Genomic DNA, 21,968 nt, shown 5'->3' on the forward strand with positions numbered 1-21,968 from the left:
AATATAAAAACACACATCAATATATCGCTCCGCTCAGAATCTAAAATGAGGATGCTTAGTTCTGAATTTTATAGGCATTAAAATTAAAATTATAATTTACATTTTAACTCTAGAATAATAGTGTTTTATTAATAATACCTATTCTGATGTCTACGAGATTCTTTTGTTATTTGATATGCAGTGATCGTAATACATGAACGCAAAAAATATTGGGGTTGCTATTATGATTTGCTATACTATATAGTATTAATATATTAATAGCAATATACTATTGTTTTAGGACAGAGTAAATAATTTTTAATCGACGCAATAATTTTAAAAACTATTAATTAAAACTATAACTGCTAATAACTGCTATATTCAAATATAAAATTAGAATAATTATGTCTTAGGTATCTTTTGCTAGATAATTTACAACTTATAACTTATAAAATGCTTCTACTTAGTAATTATGTAGGCATTATACAAATTCAAATTAATTTACCTCTCGTTGGATCGTTGCTGTGTCCGAATTGATTAACCACAAATAAATCATTTGAACGATTTTATTGCAGCCCAACTCTCCAGCAGTATGTACATACTCTAAAAACGTATTTTTAGTTGGATTCATTTTATGGCCACCCCCACATTTGAACCTGTAGCCGAGTTTCCGACTGGAATCAATAACTCGATACATTGGTCTTCCACAACGACATTCAGGCACATCAAATTCATTCGGAATAATGTCAAAATATTTAAAAATAATTTTACTTTGCCTCCCAGATGAAATACGTTGCTCTTCAGTTATATCAGGCCCCAAAAAGGCACCTAATGAAAATACTGACAGACAATTTGGTTGAAGCAACGTGTTAATATCCATAGTAGTATAGTATAACAATTAACAAAAGTTAAAAACACTACTTTACGATTAGAAAACTCAAATCGGAATGACGAATTGACGGGATTTCAGTGAATATACACCAAAGATGGCTAAAATTAAACACGTTGTTTTGACTGGGTCTATCACGCACATCAGGCGGATATTCGTATGCATTTCCGAGGATTTTAATAATAAATTATAATTGTTAGTGGATAGTCTGTTCTTGGTTACTTATACATTAGTGTCACGGACTACTAGTACTACTAGTGTATTTTATTACGACGTTTTAATAATTTCATTACGACGTCAACCGATATGTTGCTACCAATCATGCAAAAATATATACCTACACCACGATCATAGGCGTAACTATAGGGGGGGCTATGATATAAGAAATTAAAATATAAAATATAATTATTGAATACAACAACAATTACAGTTGTCTAATATATTTAATAAAATAAATAATATACATTAGGTGGGCAATTATAATTTTTTTTTTAAATATAATTAACGTTATTTGTAAAGCCCTACTTTTTGAATGAAGAAGGAAAGTAATATATTAGTCATGAAAATAATTACAAGTAACGCGAATGTAATTTAAATAAAAATATTTAATGTAGGGAACGACTAACGAATACCATATTTTATTACGTTTTAATAATAATAGTAATTAATCAAAAATTGATAAATCAAAAAACCGACTACCGGATGTTTTTCTAATACGGTATACGAATAAAAAACCTCTTAGACGTTTTTCGATATTTCGACATTTTTTCCCGGACCCAAAAGCCAAGTGGGTCCGTGAAAAGCGGTCGGAAAATCGATAAATCAAAAAACCGACTACCGGATGTTATTCTAATACGGTATACGAATAAAAAACCTCTTAGACGTTTTTCGATATTTCGACATTTTTTTCCAGACCCAAAAGCCATGTGAAAAGTCGATATACACAATTTTATGTGATCACGTAGTATAAAATTATTATTGTGTTATATAAAATTATTGTTATGGCAACACTGCGTAGTATTGCTGTTGTGATAATATTGTGACAGTGATATGGACTTAGAAATTTTTTGACGTTTTTTTCTCCGGACCCAAAAGCCAGAGTTCAACCATCGTTTTTCGTATACAATGATACCTATCATTTCATTCAAATCTAACTTACCCAAGTCAGAGGTCCACCTCACCACATAATGTACAGCAGTCAGCAGAGTGAAACCCACTTTCCCGCTTTTTTAAATTTATGATGATACGATAACTTCCAATAATGCGTATAATAATATTTGAACTTAAGAATAAATAAATAAATTTGTTTTTCATATTTAATGGTATTAAGTTGGTATTACAGTTGAAAGAAAATTATTGGGATTTTTATTTTATAATGTTGGCTGTGTTGAAATTGACAAAATCAAAAAAATTAATTTTTTGCTTATCATTCCGAGAGAACTGGCCGGGGTATCACCACTTCAACCATACGACGCAGGGGGGTATAACTCTATACGGTGGGTCTGATATACACTTTTAAGACACGCGCCATACCAACGTAATATATGTCGCGTACAATTATAAATATTTGCGTGACGGGTCACTCTGTTTTTGCCGTTCCAGCACTCGGCAGTAATTTTGTTTACATCTAGTGACGCGTCATCGAGTATCGACATAACCACATAACGCAACGCCATAACGGTTTTACTAATTTTTCAAAACTGTTCCGTTTTAACGATTTTCAATTTAACTTGCTTTTGTTTTTAATTGTTAAATTAATAGTTTTGGTGAATAATTGTTACTGTTTCGCCATGCCGTCAAATAGTTGTGTTGTGATTGGTTGTGACACCAAATACACTGATAAAACTGTTCTTCGTCATAGGTTTCCAAAAGAAAAAAACACATTTGACGCTTGGGTGAAGAGATCAGGAAATAACAAATTATTAAATAAACCAATTGACATAGTTTATAAATCTTTTGTTATGTGTGATAAGCATTTTGAAGAAACTTGTAAAAGTCCTGGATTTAAAAAGTTGATTACTAATTCATTGCCAACTCTGAATTTACCAGGTAAATATATTATTTTAAGTTTATATAATATGTTGAAATTTTCAATATTTTGTAATATTTGTTTTTTTGTTTATATGTTCTATAGTGATATATGTTTTGTCAGCCTAAATGTTCTTACTTCTTAGTTATTCCTATAACTTAAGATAATAAGATATCTACGTATTGGGTGCATATAGCCAATACTTGACATCAGTTTTAATCAAACGGTTGAAATCAAGTATAAAAATTTAAAAAATGAAGGTATCAATTGCAGCCCAAGTCTTCAGTCAGCGTGTTGGAGCAATCATGAAGAGAATGGCCATAATGACAAACAACTCTAACTTCACTGGTAAGCTATATATATATTTGTAACAAACCATTTAAAAACATGAAACAATATTATTTTCAACTTATGTTATTGCTTGAACAATTAATGTTATTTTTCATTTTATACAGTACTTATAGTTTTTATTAATTGTTATAGAATACAAAGGCATTGACTCTGGGGCAGAAGATACTGGCCAATTATGCCTATTTATTGACAACCTTTTTGACAGTGCCAACGGAAATGTGATCAAGCCTAGCCCAGGTAAAGAGCTTAGTAGTGCAGTAACATTAAATTCACCTCATTGGAAGTTTTGGCCAAAATGTCTTGATGTCCTAAGTACCATGAAGTATGAAACAAATAAATCAATTCCATCAGTTTCAAATTGGACAAGAACTATTAAAGGAATGCAGTTAATTTGTAAAAGACTATTGAAAGATGGTTTCAAGTATGTTTTACTTAGAAATTTCAACCAGGACCCTATTGAAAACTTTTTTGGTTCAATAAGAAGTCATGGAATACGAAATATTAACCCAACCCCTGCGAACTTCATTTCTTCTTTTAAAGCTCTTGTTATTAATAATTTTACATCTAATCATTCCGTTGGTGCAAACTGTGAAGACGACGACTGCGATGGAGTCTTAGATAATTTAAAAGAATTTTTATTCAATGAAATACCAATTGAATCTGTTGTTGAAGAAGCTGATTGTAATGACCAATTACAAACTACTTTAGTGTCAATGCCACCCAATAACGATAATATTATAACCTCTGGCAGTAGAGCTTATGTTAGTGGGTGGATTATTAAAAAAGTAAAGCAATTGACTAAAAATTGTTCTACCTGCATTTCAAAACTTTGTGCTACTTATCCTTTGGATGAACATTTTTTAATTCAAGAACGCCAATATTCACAATGTCACTTATTTTACCCGGATAAAGAAACAATAGATGTGTACAGTTTGATAATAAATCTGTTTAATTCTAATTTCCATAAGTATGTATATAAAAATAATGCATTTGGTGAATTGTATTCATTTGTTTCTCAGAATGTGCCTATCCAAAATTTAGTTTGCAGTGAACATGATTTATTTAAAATTTTTCTCAAAACAGCTTGTAAACTATTAATTTATTCCTATGTAAACCATATAAATCGTATTTTGAGTAAAGGAGAAAAAAACAACTGCACTTCTGATCCTATAAAACTTGCTGCTATTTCTTATCATGATAAATATTAAAAAAAAAAAAGGGTTTTGTTACGGCAAAATGTTAATTATGTATAGACAAAATTATTGCATTAATTTACCTTTAGCAAATACCTCTGTATTAAATTAATTGTATTTTATGATAACAATGACACAATGTAAAAAAATAGTAAATAATTAGTTGTATTTTGAACTAATATTTTGATGTTTTTAATTAAATATTTACGTAGATATTATTATGTATAAATCTATAACCCTGACAAAAATTATGTTTGTACTTTGTAAATAATTGTATACATTTTATGTTTTATGACTTAATAAATATTTATTGACATAATGAATTGAGTATATTATTTTATTTTATTTAGAATATTTGAAAATTTTATTCTTAATTTTTAAAATAATTTCGATACAATAGTATAAATATCGATATTCTATCAGTAATATCGATGGTTGACAATCGATTGTTTAGTAATTAAGACAACCGTCGGGAGCGCTAGTATCGAACTTAGTATCAAAACGTTTCACGGGAGTCGCCTTTCTATTTAATCTCTTTTCTATGATACGACGTCTTCTACCGTGTTATTGTTTAGTAATGTTGGCGGCACTGTAAATCGACGCTTTCTAGTTTCTACATAATATTTTACAGTTCCACGAGTGTAGTACACAACGCCACTACTGCTTAATTTGCTCCATGAACCGTGACTCATCCTTCCCCGGCCACCGGCCTAGACCCATCCTGCTCGTCTGTGTAACGAACTAACGACCGTCGATCAGTGAATATCGGCCGCCATTTTCACGGTCGCCATATCCGCGCGGTCACCGATTCTCTATTTTCATTCTACGTTTTTTTAATCTGTACAGTTTCCGAACGAATTATTGTTGTCATGCGGTAAACCCTAACGCTCTGTATTTTGAGCATATAAAAGTGAATTTTCGTGTGTGGTAAGAACCAGATAAAGCAAACGCGGTATATTCACGATGAGCTACAGCAGACCGCCTCCTCGGATTGAGGGTATGGTATCCCTGAAAGTCGACAACCTCACCTACAGGACGACGCCCGAAGACTTGAGGAGAGTGTTCGAGAGATGTGGAGAAGTCGGAGACATCTACATTCCCCGTGATCGTTTTACGCGAGAGAGCAGAGGGTTCGCTTTTGTCAGGTACATATGGCATTGTTATTCTTAATAGTATAGTATATGATACTGCCACAAAGATGCCCTTCCCTGCATCAAATTGGTTGTGCAAAAATGATTATAAAACTAAGCATTGAGCTCGATACAGATTATTATTCACCACCACGGGTAGAGAATCCCTGCTCGTCAGGTTGATGATCCCTTTGGTGGTAATATAATTATACGCTGTGATCCGTAACTTTGATCTTATCTGATTTGCATAATCTTGATGATATTCTTGTAGTACAGTTTCCGACAATTAATGTGCTAGTAAATGGTAATCATATTTTTTTTCTTTAGATTTTATGATAAACGTGATGCAGAAGATGCATTAGATGCAATGGATGGTCGCATGCTAGATGGTAGAGAATTACGTGTTCAGATGGCTCGCTATGGACGTCCAACTTCACCATATAGAAGACGACGCAGGAGGTATAATTTTCTGATAATATTAAATAAATTGTTTAGTTTTACAGCTTAATATTCAGCTTCTTCAAAACCAAATATGCAGCAAACCAAAACATCGTTTACATATCAACCCTTTCAATGTTGCTTGGCATAAACAAATTCAACTGTTAAATAATATTATATATATGTGTTTCTGTTGGTTCAACTAGTTTACTAAATATTGAATATTTAATTAATAATATATAGGTAAATTATTATTTTTTTATAATAACATTTCGATTTAAAAAATATATTGATATTTTTATGTCAAGCAACAATAAGACAAGATGGTAAAAATGGTAAACGGACAATTGGTTGTCGCATAAAAATGTTGTATGTGGACAATCGGTCTCTGTTATAATTTTATATATGGACAATTTGTCTTTGGTCAATATTTTTAAATAGATATACGATTATATGATTAGGTTTAATAGTCAATATATATCACTATGAGGTATAAATTTAGTTGATTTTTAAACTTGAAAAAATTAAATAAGTTTAAAAAACGTTATTTTGTACTTAACTTTTAAGCCAGAGAGCAATTGTCCATGTATACAATTATGAGGGGGCAATTGTCCGCATACTGCATTAATTCACTGAGACCGATTGTCCTAGATCTGGTAAAAATATTATTTAGGTATTTTTTATTCGAGACATTAAATTTATATTGTTACATTTTTATTATATACTTTTTTATTGAATTAATTCTCCCTTGATTTTGTTTGTTAATAATATTTTTAATTATTTATTATCTCAATGAATTACCTTTCAATTTTGACTTAATATTTCACTTTAACTTAAAATATAAAAAAAATACCTTATTTTGTTAAAAGACTGAGCATTGTTGAAAACCCATTGATAGCAGCGACACTATTTTCAGGTGTGGGGTGTAATTGGGGAGTGGCGGCTGAGTGCTGTGGCTGAGGCTGAGGCTGAGCTAAGGTGTAATAATCGTGCTGACCGCAGTAGAAGGCGAGGGCGTTGTTCCTGCCAATAGCAGATGCATGCTGAGTGCTGACTAGCTGCTGATCAGCCGAGTGCCAGTTGCAGATTTCAGTTTGCTGAATTAAAAAAATAAATAAAACTAAACAAAGCAATCCTGAGTCATCCTGGCAACTCTGTTTAGGGTTAGGAAATAGCTAATTTTTTAATTTTTTTTCAATGCCCACAATTTTCTTTTCATTGCGCTTGAATAATTTAATCCTTACTAATATTTTTAATGAAAAATAATTTAAACCCCAATTGGATGGAATTGAATGTGTTTTTAAACATAAACATTGTTGTATGTTATTTGATTTTAATTGAAATTATTATACAGTCAATCATGTGTTAATGCTATTGATTTAGGTCTCGTTCTCCTAGACGTCGATCATACTCAAGGTCCAGGTCTCGTGGCCGTCGTTCACGTTCTTATTCTAGATCACGTTCACGTTCACGTTCTGGTAGTAAAAGTTCACGAGGACATTCGAAGTCAGCCAGTCGTTCAAGATCATAGGTAAAAACTAATCATTATTTTTAAACCCTTTTTTTTAATTTGTAATATTTATTGTTATAATTAATACACACTAATGACTAATGTCTCAATAATCTGTCAAATTATTCTATAAAAGTCTTATATTTTTATCAATAATTTGTTGTTTTATTTATTTAAATACAGTTGATTCCGCTTTATTGGGACACATTGGTTGTATGTTATTTTGTCCCAATAAAGTGATTGTTCCTATAATCCGAAATGAAAAAACACATACAAATTTATTGAAAAACTGATTTTTTACCTATTAGTTATTAGTTATTACAATAGTGGCTGTAATTTAATTTTGTCTAGAATTTGTAATTTTTGCGCGAGCGATAAATCTTTACGTATACGAGACATCGTTACTACACATGACAAACAAGACTAATTCACTAAATAACATTTAACACATCAAATTTGAACATACGATAAGATAAAATGTATATAGTTTAATCTAATAATCGATTACGCGAGTCAGTCGCGTTTTTCAGACTATTGATCTATTAATATTTAATATTTTACTCAATAAAAATGTCCCAAATATCCAGATTCACGGCCCAGATAAGTGGCGTACTTTTACATTACAAGTATACATTTGCCTTCGTAATTTTAGAATTGTCCCGATTAAGCGGTTGTCCATATTAACTGGTGTCTCTATTAAATGGAATCGGCTGTAATTAAATATTTTATTTGTATTGCATTGTATATTGTCTCATATTTGATAAACTTCTTTAAAAAATAATAATATTAACATTAATAATTAAATAATTATTATTGATTTAATTTTTTACAGGTGTGAATTTTTCAAACGATTATATGGAGTAAAACAAAACAACAACAGTCACATCAATAATTTGTTTACAACCATAATGATGATAAATATTTCATGCCATTTATTAACCTCTGAAATATTTAAGTTCTGTAATAAATATAAACAATCATAATTTTGTAGCCTAAATCTTAGTTTTTAAAATATAACCTAAATATTAAAGTATTGTCCATAAAATCATAAATGTACCTTATATTTTAGCAGTGATTAAGGGTTAGGGTGCTAAATATAATATCTTAATAGTTTACATATATCAATTAGACATTTTATTTCAGGTATAAAGCATATAATTTTAATAAGTATACTTTTTTTTCTGATGAATTAAGGATTAAAGCCTTTATTTTATTATGACTTACTGCATTAATTTCATCAATTGATTACTATATTTTTGGTTCATCCCAAAGTGTTGACCACTCTTCACTATTTAGAATACGCGAATTCATAAATAAATATCAGAACTTAGTAACTAGTACTTTTATGAATGTAATATTTATATATTCTCTGTAGTCCAATTATAAAAGATAAACAATATTTAATGTAATAATCTAAATTAAGAGCTAAAACTTTTTTAAAATCTTTTATTGTATTTATTATTTTTGGAGTTGACATAAAACTAAAATACTTTGGATCAAAGATAATGAATCAAATCTTTGATATGTGTTTTAAGTCCAGTCATATGATTTTATATTCAATTTTAATATGTTAGGCTATATTTTTAATTTATAGTAAATATAATTCATCTGAATCCTATTTATGTATTTATAAATATATTCATTGTTTCATGAACAATTTGCTATTATATTAAAGCTTAATTTTTTACAACTGAATACTGTGTATTTAATTCTGATCTGAAGACAACATTTTTAATTGACAACTCAACAACAATTTTTTTTTCCATTTATGTTTTTATTTAAAATGGTATTAAGAGAAAGTACCACTTGGCACTTGAATGTGCTGTTTCTAACCTACAAAGTATATTTACACAACAAAAAGTCCAAGTAGTTTTCAGAGTACTGGGAAAAACAGAAATTTTTTCCTTAAATCCTACTTCGACAAAATTAATCATGGTTTTTGGTGTAATTCTAAAAATAATTTCGTCGAAAGTTTTTTTTTTTTAGTTTTTTTTTCAAATAGACATTAAAAAAAAATTTGAAAAGTAATCTAAGTTAGCAATTTTAAGAATAGTTGAATGTAAATTCTTAAAAACATTTTGAGCGTCAGAAAATTGAATTTTGGTGTAAAAATTCATAGAAAAAATGTCTTAGACTTTTCTGTAAATGTCAATAAAACGTTTACTGGATCATAAAGTATAAGTACAAATTTGATACAAGGCTCATGATATATTTTTGGCAGTTGAAGATTATTGTAAATTTTGTGAATTGGCTAGATTTTAATTTTTTGTGTTTCACTAGCATAGGTTGTTAATTTTCTAATAAAAAAAAAAAAGTTTAATGAAATTCATTGGTGCATCTAAAAAGCTTAACTTGCCAAAAATTATCAACTAGGTATACCTATCGAATTTAAACAAATTTCATATTAATTATACTTGCCATCCCTGGAACTAAAAGAAATCTCCATTTACTGGGTATTACTATTATCAACCAGACATCACTTGTCATAAAAATATGTACATACTACATGCCTACCTAGTAATAAAATATAGTACATAGGTAATATTTTAATTTATAATAAGAGCTAGGTGCTAAAGGTTTAGTCAAAGCTTACAGCTATTTGAAAACGAAGTCTTACCTCTTAGGATTAGATTTTTATCAATAAAATTTGGTTTATCACAAATTATGCCCCACATGTATTATTCAATTTACATATTATTTATTACCTAATTAGTATTACAACATCACTGTGACTAAATTGAAACACAAAGTTCAAAAATTTTATAAATAAAATATTTATTTCATCAAGCCTACAGATTTCTATGTTTATTTATAAATTATAATCAAATACTGTCAATTTAAAAATATTAATTTTATTAGCTCCCCTCGTCCAAAAAAAAAAAAAATCCTAGGCACTTCTTCGAATATATCGTTACCATACGAGCATACGACGGCAGATATTTGGCAACAGTCGACAATTATTTAGCACTTTAATATTTGTGATTTTTAACTATAATACATTTGACGTTTTTGATTCTGAGCGGAGTAATGTATTGATTTTACCATGATGTGTTTTTTTTTTTTTGTATCATCACGTTTTGGGGCATTAAAAGTGCTTCGATTTTTGACTTCAGTACCTCGTTCGATCAGAAAATAAATAAGTTAATATTTTTCTAAATAATCGGGATAAACAAACCAAAAATTAAGGGGAAAACGGGAAATTTTACGCACAATCAGTTTTCGACAAAATCGATTTTGGTTTTTGATGTAACATTAAAACAAATGACCATGGCATTTTCACCGAATGTTTATATAAGTATATTCTTTCCACCATGCAATTTTCAAAAATTTTCGACTTAAGTTGAACTATTTATAGGTATTTGCAATTTCCGATCATTATTATAGTTTTTTTTTAAATTAATATCGATAAAAATTTATTTGTTCATTGTTGGGTAGAAAAGCTTGAAAATTTAATACAAGGCTCTTAATATATTTTTATAATAGCAGTTGACAAGCAAAAGAAATATACCTATAGTCACAATTTTTTTTTTTATAAGCATTCAAAGTTTGAATTTTGACAACATACGTAAAAATCACGAAAATTCGCAAATTATTTAAAGCTAGAAATTCATAAAAATATTTTTTTTTAAATCTAAGATTTGAAAATGTTTAATAATATATCCTAGACAGATAAACCGTCTATGCTCAGAATCGTTTTTCGTGTACAATGATAAAATATCATTGGATTTAAATTTAATTCCATCCATTACAGTTACCCACTTGTAACCTACTGTACCTACAGCAGAGCGACATCAATGATTTATCCGCTTTTTTTTCTTATTTTTCGTTTTTTATCGAATGAATTAATTGATTTTACAATGATATGTGTTCTTAATTTCAACTTAAGTAAAAAGTGAATCTAGTTGGTACATTTGGGAAGTCAAAATTTAAAATTCCCAGTAGTTTATAAAAGCACCGGATGAAAAAAAAAACAAAAAGAAAAACTACGGGAATTTTTATGCAAAATAAGATTTCCATAAACTCGATTTTGGTTTTTGTTGAAATTCTTAAGAAAAATTAATGTAGGTACTTGAAATTTTCAGTGAATGTTTATAGTAGCATTTTCTATACCCTGAATTTTTAAAATATTTTGACCATGTTTTTGGTGACTATAATTTGTTCTTTATTTTTAAAATTAATGTGTATACAAATTTTTGTTGAAATCACATTTACATACATATAAATATTTAAAAAAACGAGATCAAGTAATGATCTAGAATTCCAGAAGAATAATGTACCGATTAAATTATATTTTATTAAATATTAACAAAGAACGAAGAGTTAGTATATTATTTATTTTGATTCATAGGAGTGATTATTTTATAATCGTGGAATAATTTTTTTCATTAAAATGAGTAATGTCTCATTTTACATTGGCTAAATTGTAATCACCTAAGACGAATAATTAATACCTATTTTTTACCTAATAATTACACATTAGATTATCGATAGCAATGATAGGATTAACATACATATTATTTTAACACTTAATTAGATCAAAGCGTGATGGAATGTATCACAGAGCTGACAATTAAACACACCTCACTAATGTCCAATATATTAGGACTTTTTTTTTAAATGTCGGTGTCAAGACATGGAGGACACCCCCCCCCCCCAAAAAAAAAAAAAAAAAAATACGCCACTGCATGGAAGTTGGATCTTGGTTGCGATTAAGACATCACTACTATGAATGTCAGGACTATGAATTTTATGTCTATTTTAGGAAAACAAAGTCCAAGCTCAGAATCATGAGCAGAACTAGATTGCCATTAGCTATGACTGCAGGTGTTAATTGTTAATATACCTAATGAATTATATTATAATAATTAAGAAGTGCATCGTGTTCTAGACAAAAACGTCTAATTTGGTATTTATACCACAGACATCTAATAATATACACCAGACAAATAAGCTCTATAATAGTAGGCAATTATATATAGGCACTAGGCATGTTATCAAATAATTTCCGTTTAAGACAAAACTAAATATTTCATAACATTTTAAAAGTGTAGGTACCTATTAGTATATTATACAGACTTCGTAATACAGCAACTGCAGATACGCGACTAATATAACATTATAATTTATAATATAGGCATATACGTATAATACGTATATAGTCATAAAACAATAAGTCAACAAATCGAGAGTCAAACACAGAGCTACTAGTTTAACGGGGGGGGGGGGGGTTGTAATTGGCCCGGGACGTAAAATAGTATGGTGTATGATGGAGTGACAAATTTTTGAGGATCAACGTAAAATAAAAAATTAAGATCAGCATATTTTTAGTTATCCCGGGTGGGGGGGGGGGGATGCAACGCGGCATTGGACAAACAATAGTGTTGGATAATTGTGTCAATTGTATTATTGTAATTATATTTCTCAAATTAGTCAAATTATTTAATTTTATCACTTATTGTGTCAGATGAATTAGTATGTTGAATGAAATAACATTTGTTTACAATAAAACCAATTTTAATGTAGGTACTATGTATGTATTCTTATGATGTTAACTAATGTATTATGTTTTGTTATCTACTATAATTTATTATCTACCTATATATGTATTAGAATTTAGAAGTACCTACGTAAATCGCATGCAATAATTACTACCTATTGAATTCATTTTTACAAACAAATATGAATATTATGGTATTTAATTTGAAAAAAAAAACATCTAATAGGTAATATTATGTATTCATTATCCTATAGAACTAAAAACTAATATAATAAAAAAGTATTTTAAAATTGATTAAGTATATATAATACTTACACCCGCCATACCAATACCCGGTTAGTGGGTATAATCTGTCGTCACAGACGAGTTTATAAGTATATTGTTATTTGTTAAATGTATTTACCGAACGTGCTTTTCTCCCTCGGGCATATTTCCCCCTATATATATATCCACGGGTAGTTAAAACTCAATAGGTAGGTACTGAGCTTAGGATTAGATTTTCGTACGATAAATAGGAGGGACATATTATTATAGTATGTTGAATGTAATAAAAGAGATAATAAGCAATAAGGTCGTCAAAATGATTTTTAAGATTTCTTTGAATCCCAAACGAGGGTTCCCTATAAACATGTCGCTTAACCAACTACAATATATGCACCCCTAATAGTGTGCCTTACATATGTCACATAAAAATATTTACTGGTACACAATAGCAACGATACTAACATTTAATAATGCGAAGTATATTATATTGGTTATTGATATTTTAAACCAGGTCAATCTATAATACCATTGAGTTGGTTTGTTGGTTAGGTTATGTTATTATATTAAATCATAATATATTATATTAGGTTACGTTATTAGTGCAATAGTGCTACTTACTTAACAAATTAAGCTGTAATGGAAAGATTGGGAAATGACATTTGCAGTGTGCTTTTATTCTATCTTCATGACTTCCAATATCACTCGCGTGGTACCTACCTAGCTATACTTACTATCAGCTGATATTAATATATTTTGTATTTGTACGAAGTGCGATATAAAATAATATGAACTATTATTCAACTATGATTTTGAAAAAGGCTGTTCTATAAGGTGAACTACTTATATTTAAAATTGTATGGATTTTTTTCAAATAAATATAAGCACCTAAAAGTTTATTGTAAGTGCGCGTAGTGCGTAATAGTAATAGTATACATTTAAACTTAATGTCTAATGGACTCATTAAATAATAATAAGACGTATGAAGATCCTTTTGTTATAGAAGTTCACAATAGGATAAAATATTTATTGGATATACTATTTTATCACAATTGTGACAAATGTGTGACTTAAGTCATAACATCGCTTAAAACTACATATTTTTCACGTTTACAATATTTTAAGTACTACTTATTAAGTAGTATCTACTCGTGTCTATAGAGCACAATAAGAGTGAACATTTGAAATTATTAATGTCACGTTTTTTGTATTTAATAACAATAATCTTGTTCGATAATAATGATGTGCTTTTAGAATTGAGTATTTTAATAATTTCATCATTACCTATCTATCTATTTCGAATAAAATATATTTTTCTATCACCACGAGGATAAAAGCTTCTAGATTCTTTTCAAATAATATGTATTAGGTAGGTACATCGTACATGAATAAAATCTAAACCCAAAATCTGTGTAGGTGCCTATATATCATTTTATTAAAAAAAAAATTAAATCCTGTTAACTCTTGGCGTAGAAAACCAATCGTTCAAAAATTTTGGATCAAAATTTATTTAAAAAACAATAACTTTATTTATGCAGAAAACAATATGTCCTCAAAAATAGTTGATATTTCATCATGGTTTTTTTTAAATCATTTTTTCTATATAACACAGGCGCAGATCCAGAAAAATTTAACAGAGGGTGCTCAAAAAAAAAAAAAAAAATTGTTACACCTTACTATTTATTTAAATTTTACCATTTAATATTTGATTTATTATTAGTGCTAACTTTTTTTTCCATAATAATTGTTATCGGTGCTTTCCGCCGTCGACGCGTGTCGTTACATACGAGTATACTTCGAAAACAATTAACAATAATAGTTATTATTGTCGTATGTGACGGTGATAACGAAAAGCACCGATATTATTATTATTATTATTTTTATTTTGAATAATAATAAATAATTTAATTTATAACATAAATTTATTTTGTTGGTGGCTAGATGACAGGGGGTGCCGGAGCACTCATAGCCCCCCCCCCCCTGAATCCGTGCCTGATATAACAGCCATATAACATATTATTTTTAAAAGTTATTTGAAGAAATTTTCAACCTGCGCCTTCTAATATAGTAATATGTATGACGTAGGTACTTATCACTATCATAAACAGTGTAATTTCCTCTCGATGGTCATTGTTTTTGTGTTTAAAATTGTAAAATGTATTCATTGTTTATTGTGGGCTGCGCTTTACAGTTTAAATTTTACTAAATTACGATGCTTATATAGAACAATATATTTAATATCTACATAAAGATACTTACAATATTTATAGAAATCAGCAGTTTTGAAACATATATAACTGCAAACTGCTGTAACGTGACGTGGAAAAAAAGCCTCATAACTCGGTAGCCTAGTAGTTATCTATAATAGATATAAGTACAATGCGATTAACAATGATAAAAATCGTTTTTACAAATGTTGGTCAACATAAGCATTACACCGCAGTACATATACCACACACACACACACACACACCAATAGACCAATACACCGTATATAGGATCAAAGCGGCAAAGCGCTTATACATTTCTCGATTGGATTCGAGAAATGGCCTGGCGTTTGACGGCCAACGGCTTTTCTGTGTGTTATATACATTAATTTTTATTATTGTAATATATACCTACTTTAAATTTGGCAATAAATAATAATAATAATAATATAATGCGAGCACATTTTACTGTTCGTGTTAAGGAATGCGCGAAAAAATGTCTATAGAGTTGCACTACATATAATATTATATACACTGCACATTATAATATGATATACCACCTACGTTCTACCTATATATAGGAATAGGTTGTAATACATCACAATATTATATAGGGCGGCAAAGACGCGCCGGTTCGTCTGAAATAACACGCGTATAATAACATTGGTGGTAGGATGGTATTATATATATATATATATATATATATTTAGCTACTATGTATGATGTATATCTACAAAATAATATATAGTATTAAAGTATATGTGAGTGTGTATACAGAATTACAGAAGGTAAAAGCAGTGTTAATAAATTTAAAAAATAAATTGTATTATATAATACACACGGCACACATAATATAATAAAATATAATAATATGATATGATGTGTATAAATCGATAAAGATTTGCGGCTACGGATCCAATCGAGTGGCAACGCCGTGATGATCCGGGGCTAATTGTTTGAAAAAGCGGCGGCGGAGGTTGGGTCATCATCGACACACACACACGAATAACGATATAATATAATATAGTGGTGTGTAATGTGTATACCTACCCGCCGCCGCCGAGGCCACCCCACGACAACGGATTTTATGTTCATAATACCGGTTACGGGGCGGAGCTTAAGTTTCGCATATTATACATGATATTATACGAGTATAATAAAACGTGTGTGCTCACACAGACACACAGACACACTCACACACACTACATAGGTACACTCGTATAGCAATGCACACACACATGCTCACAATGAACGGTCTATACATGATGGTATAGGGTGATGTGTATATATCTAACATGCGTGTGTGTCGTGGTGAGTGAGTGAGTATGCGTGTGTGTGTGCGTGTGTACACAAATCCGGGGGGGCCACCGGGGCGCAAATCCAAACTCCAATTTCACACTGGAGCGGACACACCGGATCATTGGATGAAACCGGCCGCCACAGCAGACAATATATAATATTATATATGAAACGCGCCGTGTGCGTACATAATATAATATATATATATATATATATCGGTTACACAAAAGGCCAAACAATGCGCACCGCGGATTAACTTATTTATACAACATGTGTTCTGTCGGCTTTAAACGGTTCAGATGGGTGGTCCCAAGCCCGGTGGCCGTACACACACACACAAATCGCGTCTACACATAATATAATAATGTGATGCGTATACATAATACAAGGGTATATCCTAAACGGCTAGCCACAGTGGCGGCACAATGTAAAATAATAATATATATTATATTATTATTACCTGGCGCGCGCGTGTGTACGTGTGTGGGTGTGTGGGCGTGCGTGTGTGCGTGTGCCAGTGTTCGAATGTAATCGCGGAAATTGTTGAACGAGGAGCGGCGATAAAAAGAACCGTATATATAATATTTTGGTACACATTATTATTATAATATACCTGGCATAGCCGCATATAGGCATCATATTATAACATGATAGGTAGGTATGTGTAGGCACCTCGCAGTACACACACTCGTTTCACGTATATAATGTGATGCACGCGGTCTTACCTATATATATATAATATGATAATAATATACATATAATGGCCGCGTATATTATTATGTGATTCCTTCAGTGAACGCGAGTCCTCCTTCCTACCCCTGCAGGGCTATGCTGCAGCACACCCGCTCAAAGCACTGCTGCTGTCGCTTGTCATTTTTTTTCCCTAAACTCCGGAGGATTATCGCCAATCCAGTTCTTTTTACGCGCATTATGATAAGAATACACCCAGGTATATATCATCACGATGTATGCCCATAATATAAACGCATCACATTGTACAAGACTTATATATATATACAAATAGGGGCACACTAAAATATATATATAATAATAAGACCCCAATCATAAACGCGCGTTGTGCACGAATGGAAAACTTTCGTGGGAAAAATCTCAATGGATTGTACTCATTTATATTATGTATATATTTTTTATCCGAGCGTTTATCATATTATTTTATAATATATATTTGAATATTATTTTATATGGCCATTTGCAGCACTTCCTATTTAATATTGTAAGTATATCTATTCGTATCCATACAAAAAACAAAACTAAAATTCATTTTAATCTCGACTCCCACAGCCCATGCTACAATGACGCCTCTAATTAATTAGGACCCACATTTGAATGCGAAACGTATCATTTTCCGGGTTTTCTAAGTTGGCAATTATTCCGTTGTCTATATCAGAGAATTAAAAACAATTTCTTTGTTATAATAATTGTTCAAAAGGAAATCAGAGCACTATATTTGTTTTCTGTCGGCGACCCTCGCGGATCACACAAAATTAACGTTCAGCGGGGCCACCCCAAATGTTCCTATGTTGATATACTTTTAGAATTAGAGTGAAATCATCTATAATCAAACTTAACATTACCTATGTGTACGCTTTTTTGTGATATTTTTGATTTTATATAAGCTATGAGAACGTATAAAATGTTACGATTTAAAAATGCTTATTTTGTAAATTACATAAAAATTAAAATATCGTAAAAATGCCAACGCATTGACATGTTTAATGATATAAACTCAAAGTTTTAAAATAGGTGAATTTACTTTAATATTAAAATATTATAGGCATCAAAGAGTTGGTTTTTCAAAATTTTAATTTTCTATATGTAGCACGTTGGTCGGAGAGAGAAAACAAATGATGCGCCTATTAATAATAATTAATAGTTTAATATTATATTAATATCTTGTATTTAAATGTTATGAAAACGTGAAGCTACTTTTTGTAAACTATACCTAAAGTTGTACCCAGTTGCGTAATTACGGGGGGGGGGGATTTTGGTGCCGTATCCCCCCATGACCTTTTTTTTAAGATTGATTAACTACATACATTTGTACTTCATTATCTAATAATATTATTTTTTTTTTTTTTATATAAATGTATATATTGAAATCAAATACCTCGGCGAATTAATATTATTATAAATAGCCTATATTTTATACTTTATAGAAATAATACAAAAAAAAACAAATCCTTTATGCTAGTTGTACATAATTACTTCATACCTAGTTCGTTTTAAATGCAGCCACGCAAGTTTATAAGTATCACTATTGCAATATGAATATGTTTTGTGTAAGTTTTGAGTTTGTTTATGTATTGTGTAGTGGTACAAAAATAAACCACCGAGCAGTAAAGTATTTATTTTATCGTGGATCGACGACGATTGAAAGAATATTGTCATATCTGTCCTATCTTATCCTATCCTAATATTTTTCCGTAGTCCTATTGAACTAAAAATAACTTATCGATTTGTACACTTAATCGGAATTTATTCCATGTCTCATGGGTACATAATTATATTACATTGAATTCTGAGAGGTGCTTATGATAAATACTTTTTATTTTTTTTTATGGGAGGGGGGGTATAGCCGTATAGGTAAAATGTTAAAATATTTTATCCCCCCCCCGATAAACATTGCCAGATTACGCCACTGGTTGTACCGAACCTAATGGCTTGATTATTTTCCAACACAAGTTATCGAAAGCTAAAGTGAGCTTTTTAAAGATGGAAGTTAAAAAAAAATTTTTGTTAATTAGTATTTTGTATTGTGCAGACTTGTAAACGTGTTACAAATCTATCGTGTGGGTACATACACGGCACTCGTGTTCATAACCACCACTCAGTATCGAGCTCACAGGGTGATTAAGGTGTCATACCCCTCCCCCCTTTGACTTCTATTTGTCATATAGGTATATAAAATATATTGCAAAGCGACAAAGCAATTAAGGTATTTATTTAACTCTGTATAAACTTAGTCTGAGTATGGTAAACATTTCATATCCTCCATTTTCAAAAAAGCTGAGAAGGCCAATGCCCCCATTACTGCTATACCTCTACTGCAAAGTCGTCGTCGACACAGTTTCATTTTATTTTTATAGCTGACGACTCGTTCGCTCATAGTAATTGTTTCGTCGTCAACAGTAACACTACGACATTGGAGTTGGCTGCATTGCTTTTGATCTCCACACGACTTTTACGAAATTGCACGAGTGTAGGCACTTCTTAGATATTAAAAATTATAAGTGAGGAAATTGTATAATGGTATTGCTTGAATTTAGTCAATATTGATTTTATAATTTATTTTCTTAATATTTTTGTGAGAAATTGTCTACCTGCTTCTACCTAGTTGTAACTTATTACTTATTAGGTACCTATATAAGTATTTGTGATTGTTCTGTTTATTTTTAAAATTAGTTTTTGGTTAAACTAATTTAAAATGGTCAATAAAGTGAACTATCTAGCTATGTTGCAAATGAAATATTATTAGTTTCAAGTTGGTATGCTAAAGCAGTACGCGTGTCTGAAATTCTAATAATGCAGTCTGCATGCAAGATTTAAAATTTTCAGTAAAAAAGTCAGTGAAACAATACTATACTATATTATTAATAGTTAATTTAATATATATTTAAAAAAAAAATTGGATGGTAATTTTATAAATTTTATATTTGTACATAAATTTTGTTCCTTATATTTTATACCTAATGGTAACTGATAGTAACGAATAAATTAAAAATACATCTTTGTTAAGTTTTTACTGATTTTATATACAGGGACATCCGGCAGTTCCGAAGAATTCAGGAGGCGCAACTGGTGTGCGCGCTGAGCATAAATTAATTTTTTTACGAATAATCGTCCTATAGATATGTACACAGGTTTAAGCCTTTTAGACATTCGAGTGATTGTAAGTGCTATACCTATACTTTGCAAACAGAGAGCTCGGGACGAATGATAAATCAATGACGTTCTCTATATAAGCAAATATTGGTGTCTGAACACTGAGCGCCAAGAAGTTCAGGAAGCCACCACAGTCAGCCACTTGTAGTAGGTACGATTGTTGTCTTTCTAGATAATTTGTAAATACTTAACTAGTTACCAGCCCCAGATGGACAAAATATCGGACCATCGAGTTTTAGTTTATTAACTAAAAATTAACCGTCACTAAAAGGCCCATTTTCAAATAAACATTTCTAAATTGACCTAGATTTTAGGCAGCACGCCAAGGTAATTAAATCTAATTAAATTTGTGTTTTAAAATAATTTCCCAAACACTTACGATCGGCCTTCTTTTTAGAGCGGTTCTCATCATAAATTTGCTCGGTAGCTCGCCGCTTCAATTCGGGCCCGTCAGTTATTTTTATCAGGTGCAGGTGTAAGGGGGTAACTGTTTTTCCAGAAATAATAACAATCGAAGGTGATGGGTCCACCGTGGTCGTGAGACTGAGATGGTAAACTAATATTGATAATAAAAATGAATTACATTAATTGTCGTATCACCATAAAGAATGGCATGTGATTAGATCTATACGACGCCTTATTAAATTATTACTATTGTACACACTCTGAGGTTTAAGCTGATGAAGTGATGACTGTCTTTAAAATAAATTTGATTAGCGCGCTGTGACTAAAGTTTGTTGAAGTACGCTCTTGTTGGTTTTAAGTTCGTTCCTTCTGAATCAAAAAACTCATGATTCCATATACCTACCGTCGGTTTAAAGAAACTCATTAACTATAAGTGCGTAACTCCTAGAACTGTTCCTATTTTAAAAGGCAAAAAAGAAAAACGACTGAAATCAAACTCAATTATAGTCTTTGGTCGATAACACTCTCGTTGGTACAAAACAAACATAAAATATTTCGCCCAGTTTGTTTACTTCGATCGTCGCTTATTCTGGTACAATCTTTATCGTATTTACACTCTTGCTGAAGTTTACGACAGACGACAATCTCTGTATATGCTACGTGTTATATATAGTAAAATTTTGATTGTCACCTCATAACATATTGCTTCACTGGCCTGACCTATTTTAATTATTAAATTGATTATGATCAAAGAAAATTGTTGATCTTCACAAATTTTTTTTGGCATGTTTTACATGCCACAGTATGGAGGTTTGAAGAGATTAATATTTCGATTACGGCCCGGTCAGAGTGTTGAGTTGTTGAGTAGGTAGGTTTT

The 21,968-nt window shown here is 30.5% G+C and overlaps 1 protein-coding gene across 1 annotated transcript; it reads left to right on the top strand.

Annotated features, from left to right (window-relative positions):
* Positions 1 to 5,374: 5,374 nt before the first annotated feature.
* Positions 5,375 to 8,516, top strand: SC35 (SR family splicing factor SC35). The gene is made up of 4 exons (XM_089222782.1): positions 5,375 to 5,586; positions 5,899 to 6,030; positions 7,393 to 7,540; positions 8,352 to 8,516. Exons 1-3 carry the CDS (start codon positions 5,405 to 5,407, stop codon positions 7,538 to 7,540), a joined length of 462 nt encoding a protein of 153 aa, XP_089078908.1. The 5' UTR covers positions 5,375 to 5,404; the 3' UTR covers positions 8,352 to 8,516.
* Positions 8,517 to 21,968: the final 13,452 nt, after the last annotated feature.

Source organism: Diuraphis noxia, unplaced genomic scaffold (assembly GCF_037042655.1).
Source record: "Diuraphis noxia isolate RWA-SAM2 unplaced genomic scaffold, SU_Dnox_SAM2 contig0003, whole genome shotgun sequence".
In the NCBI taxonomy this organism is placed as follows: Eukaryota; Metazoa; Arthropoda; class Insecta; order Hemiptera; family Aphididae; genus Diuraphis; species Diuraphis noxia.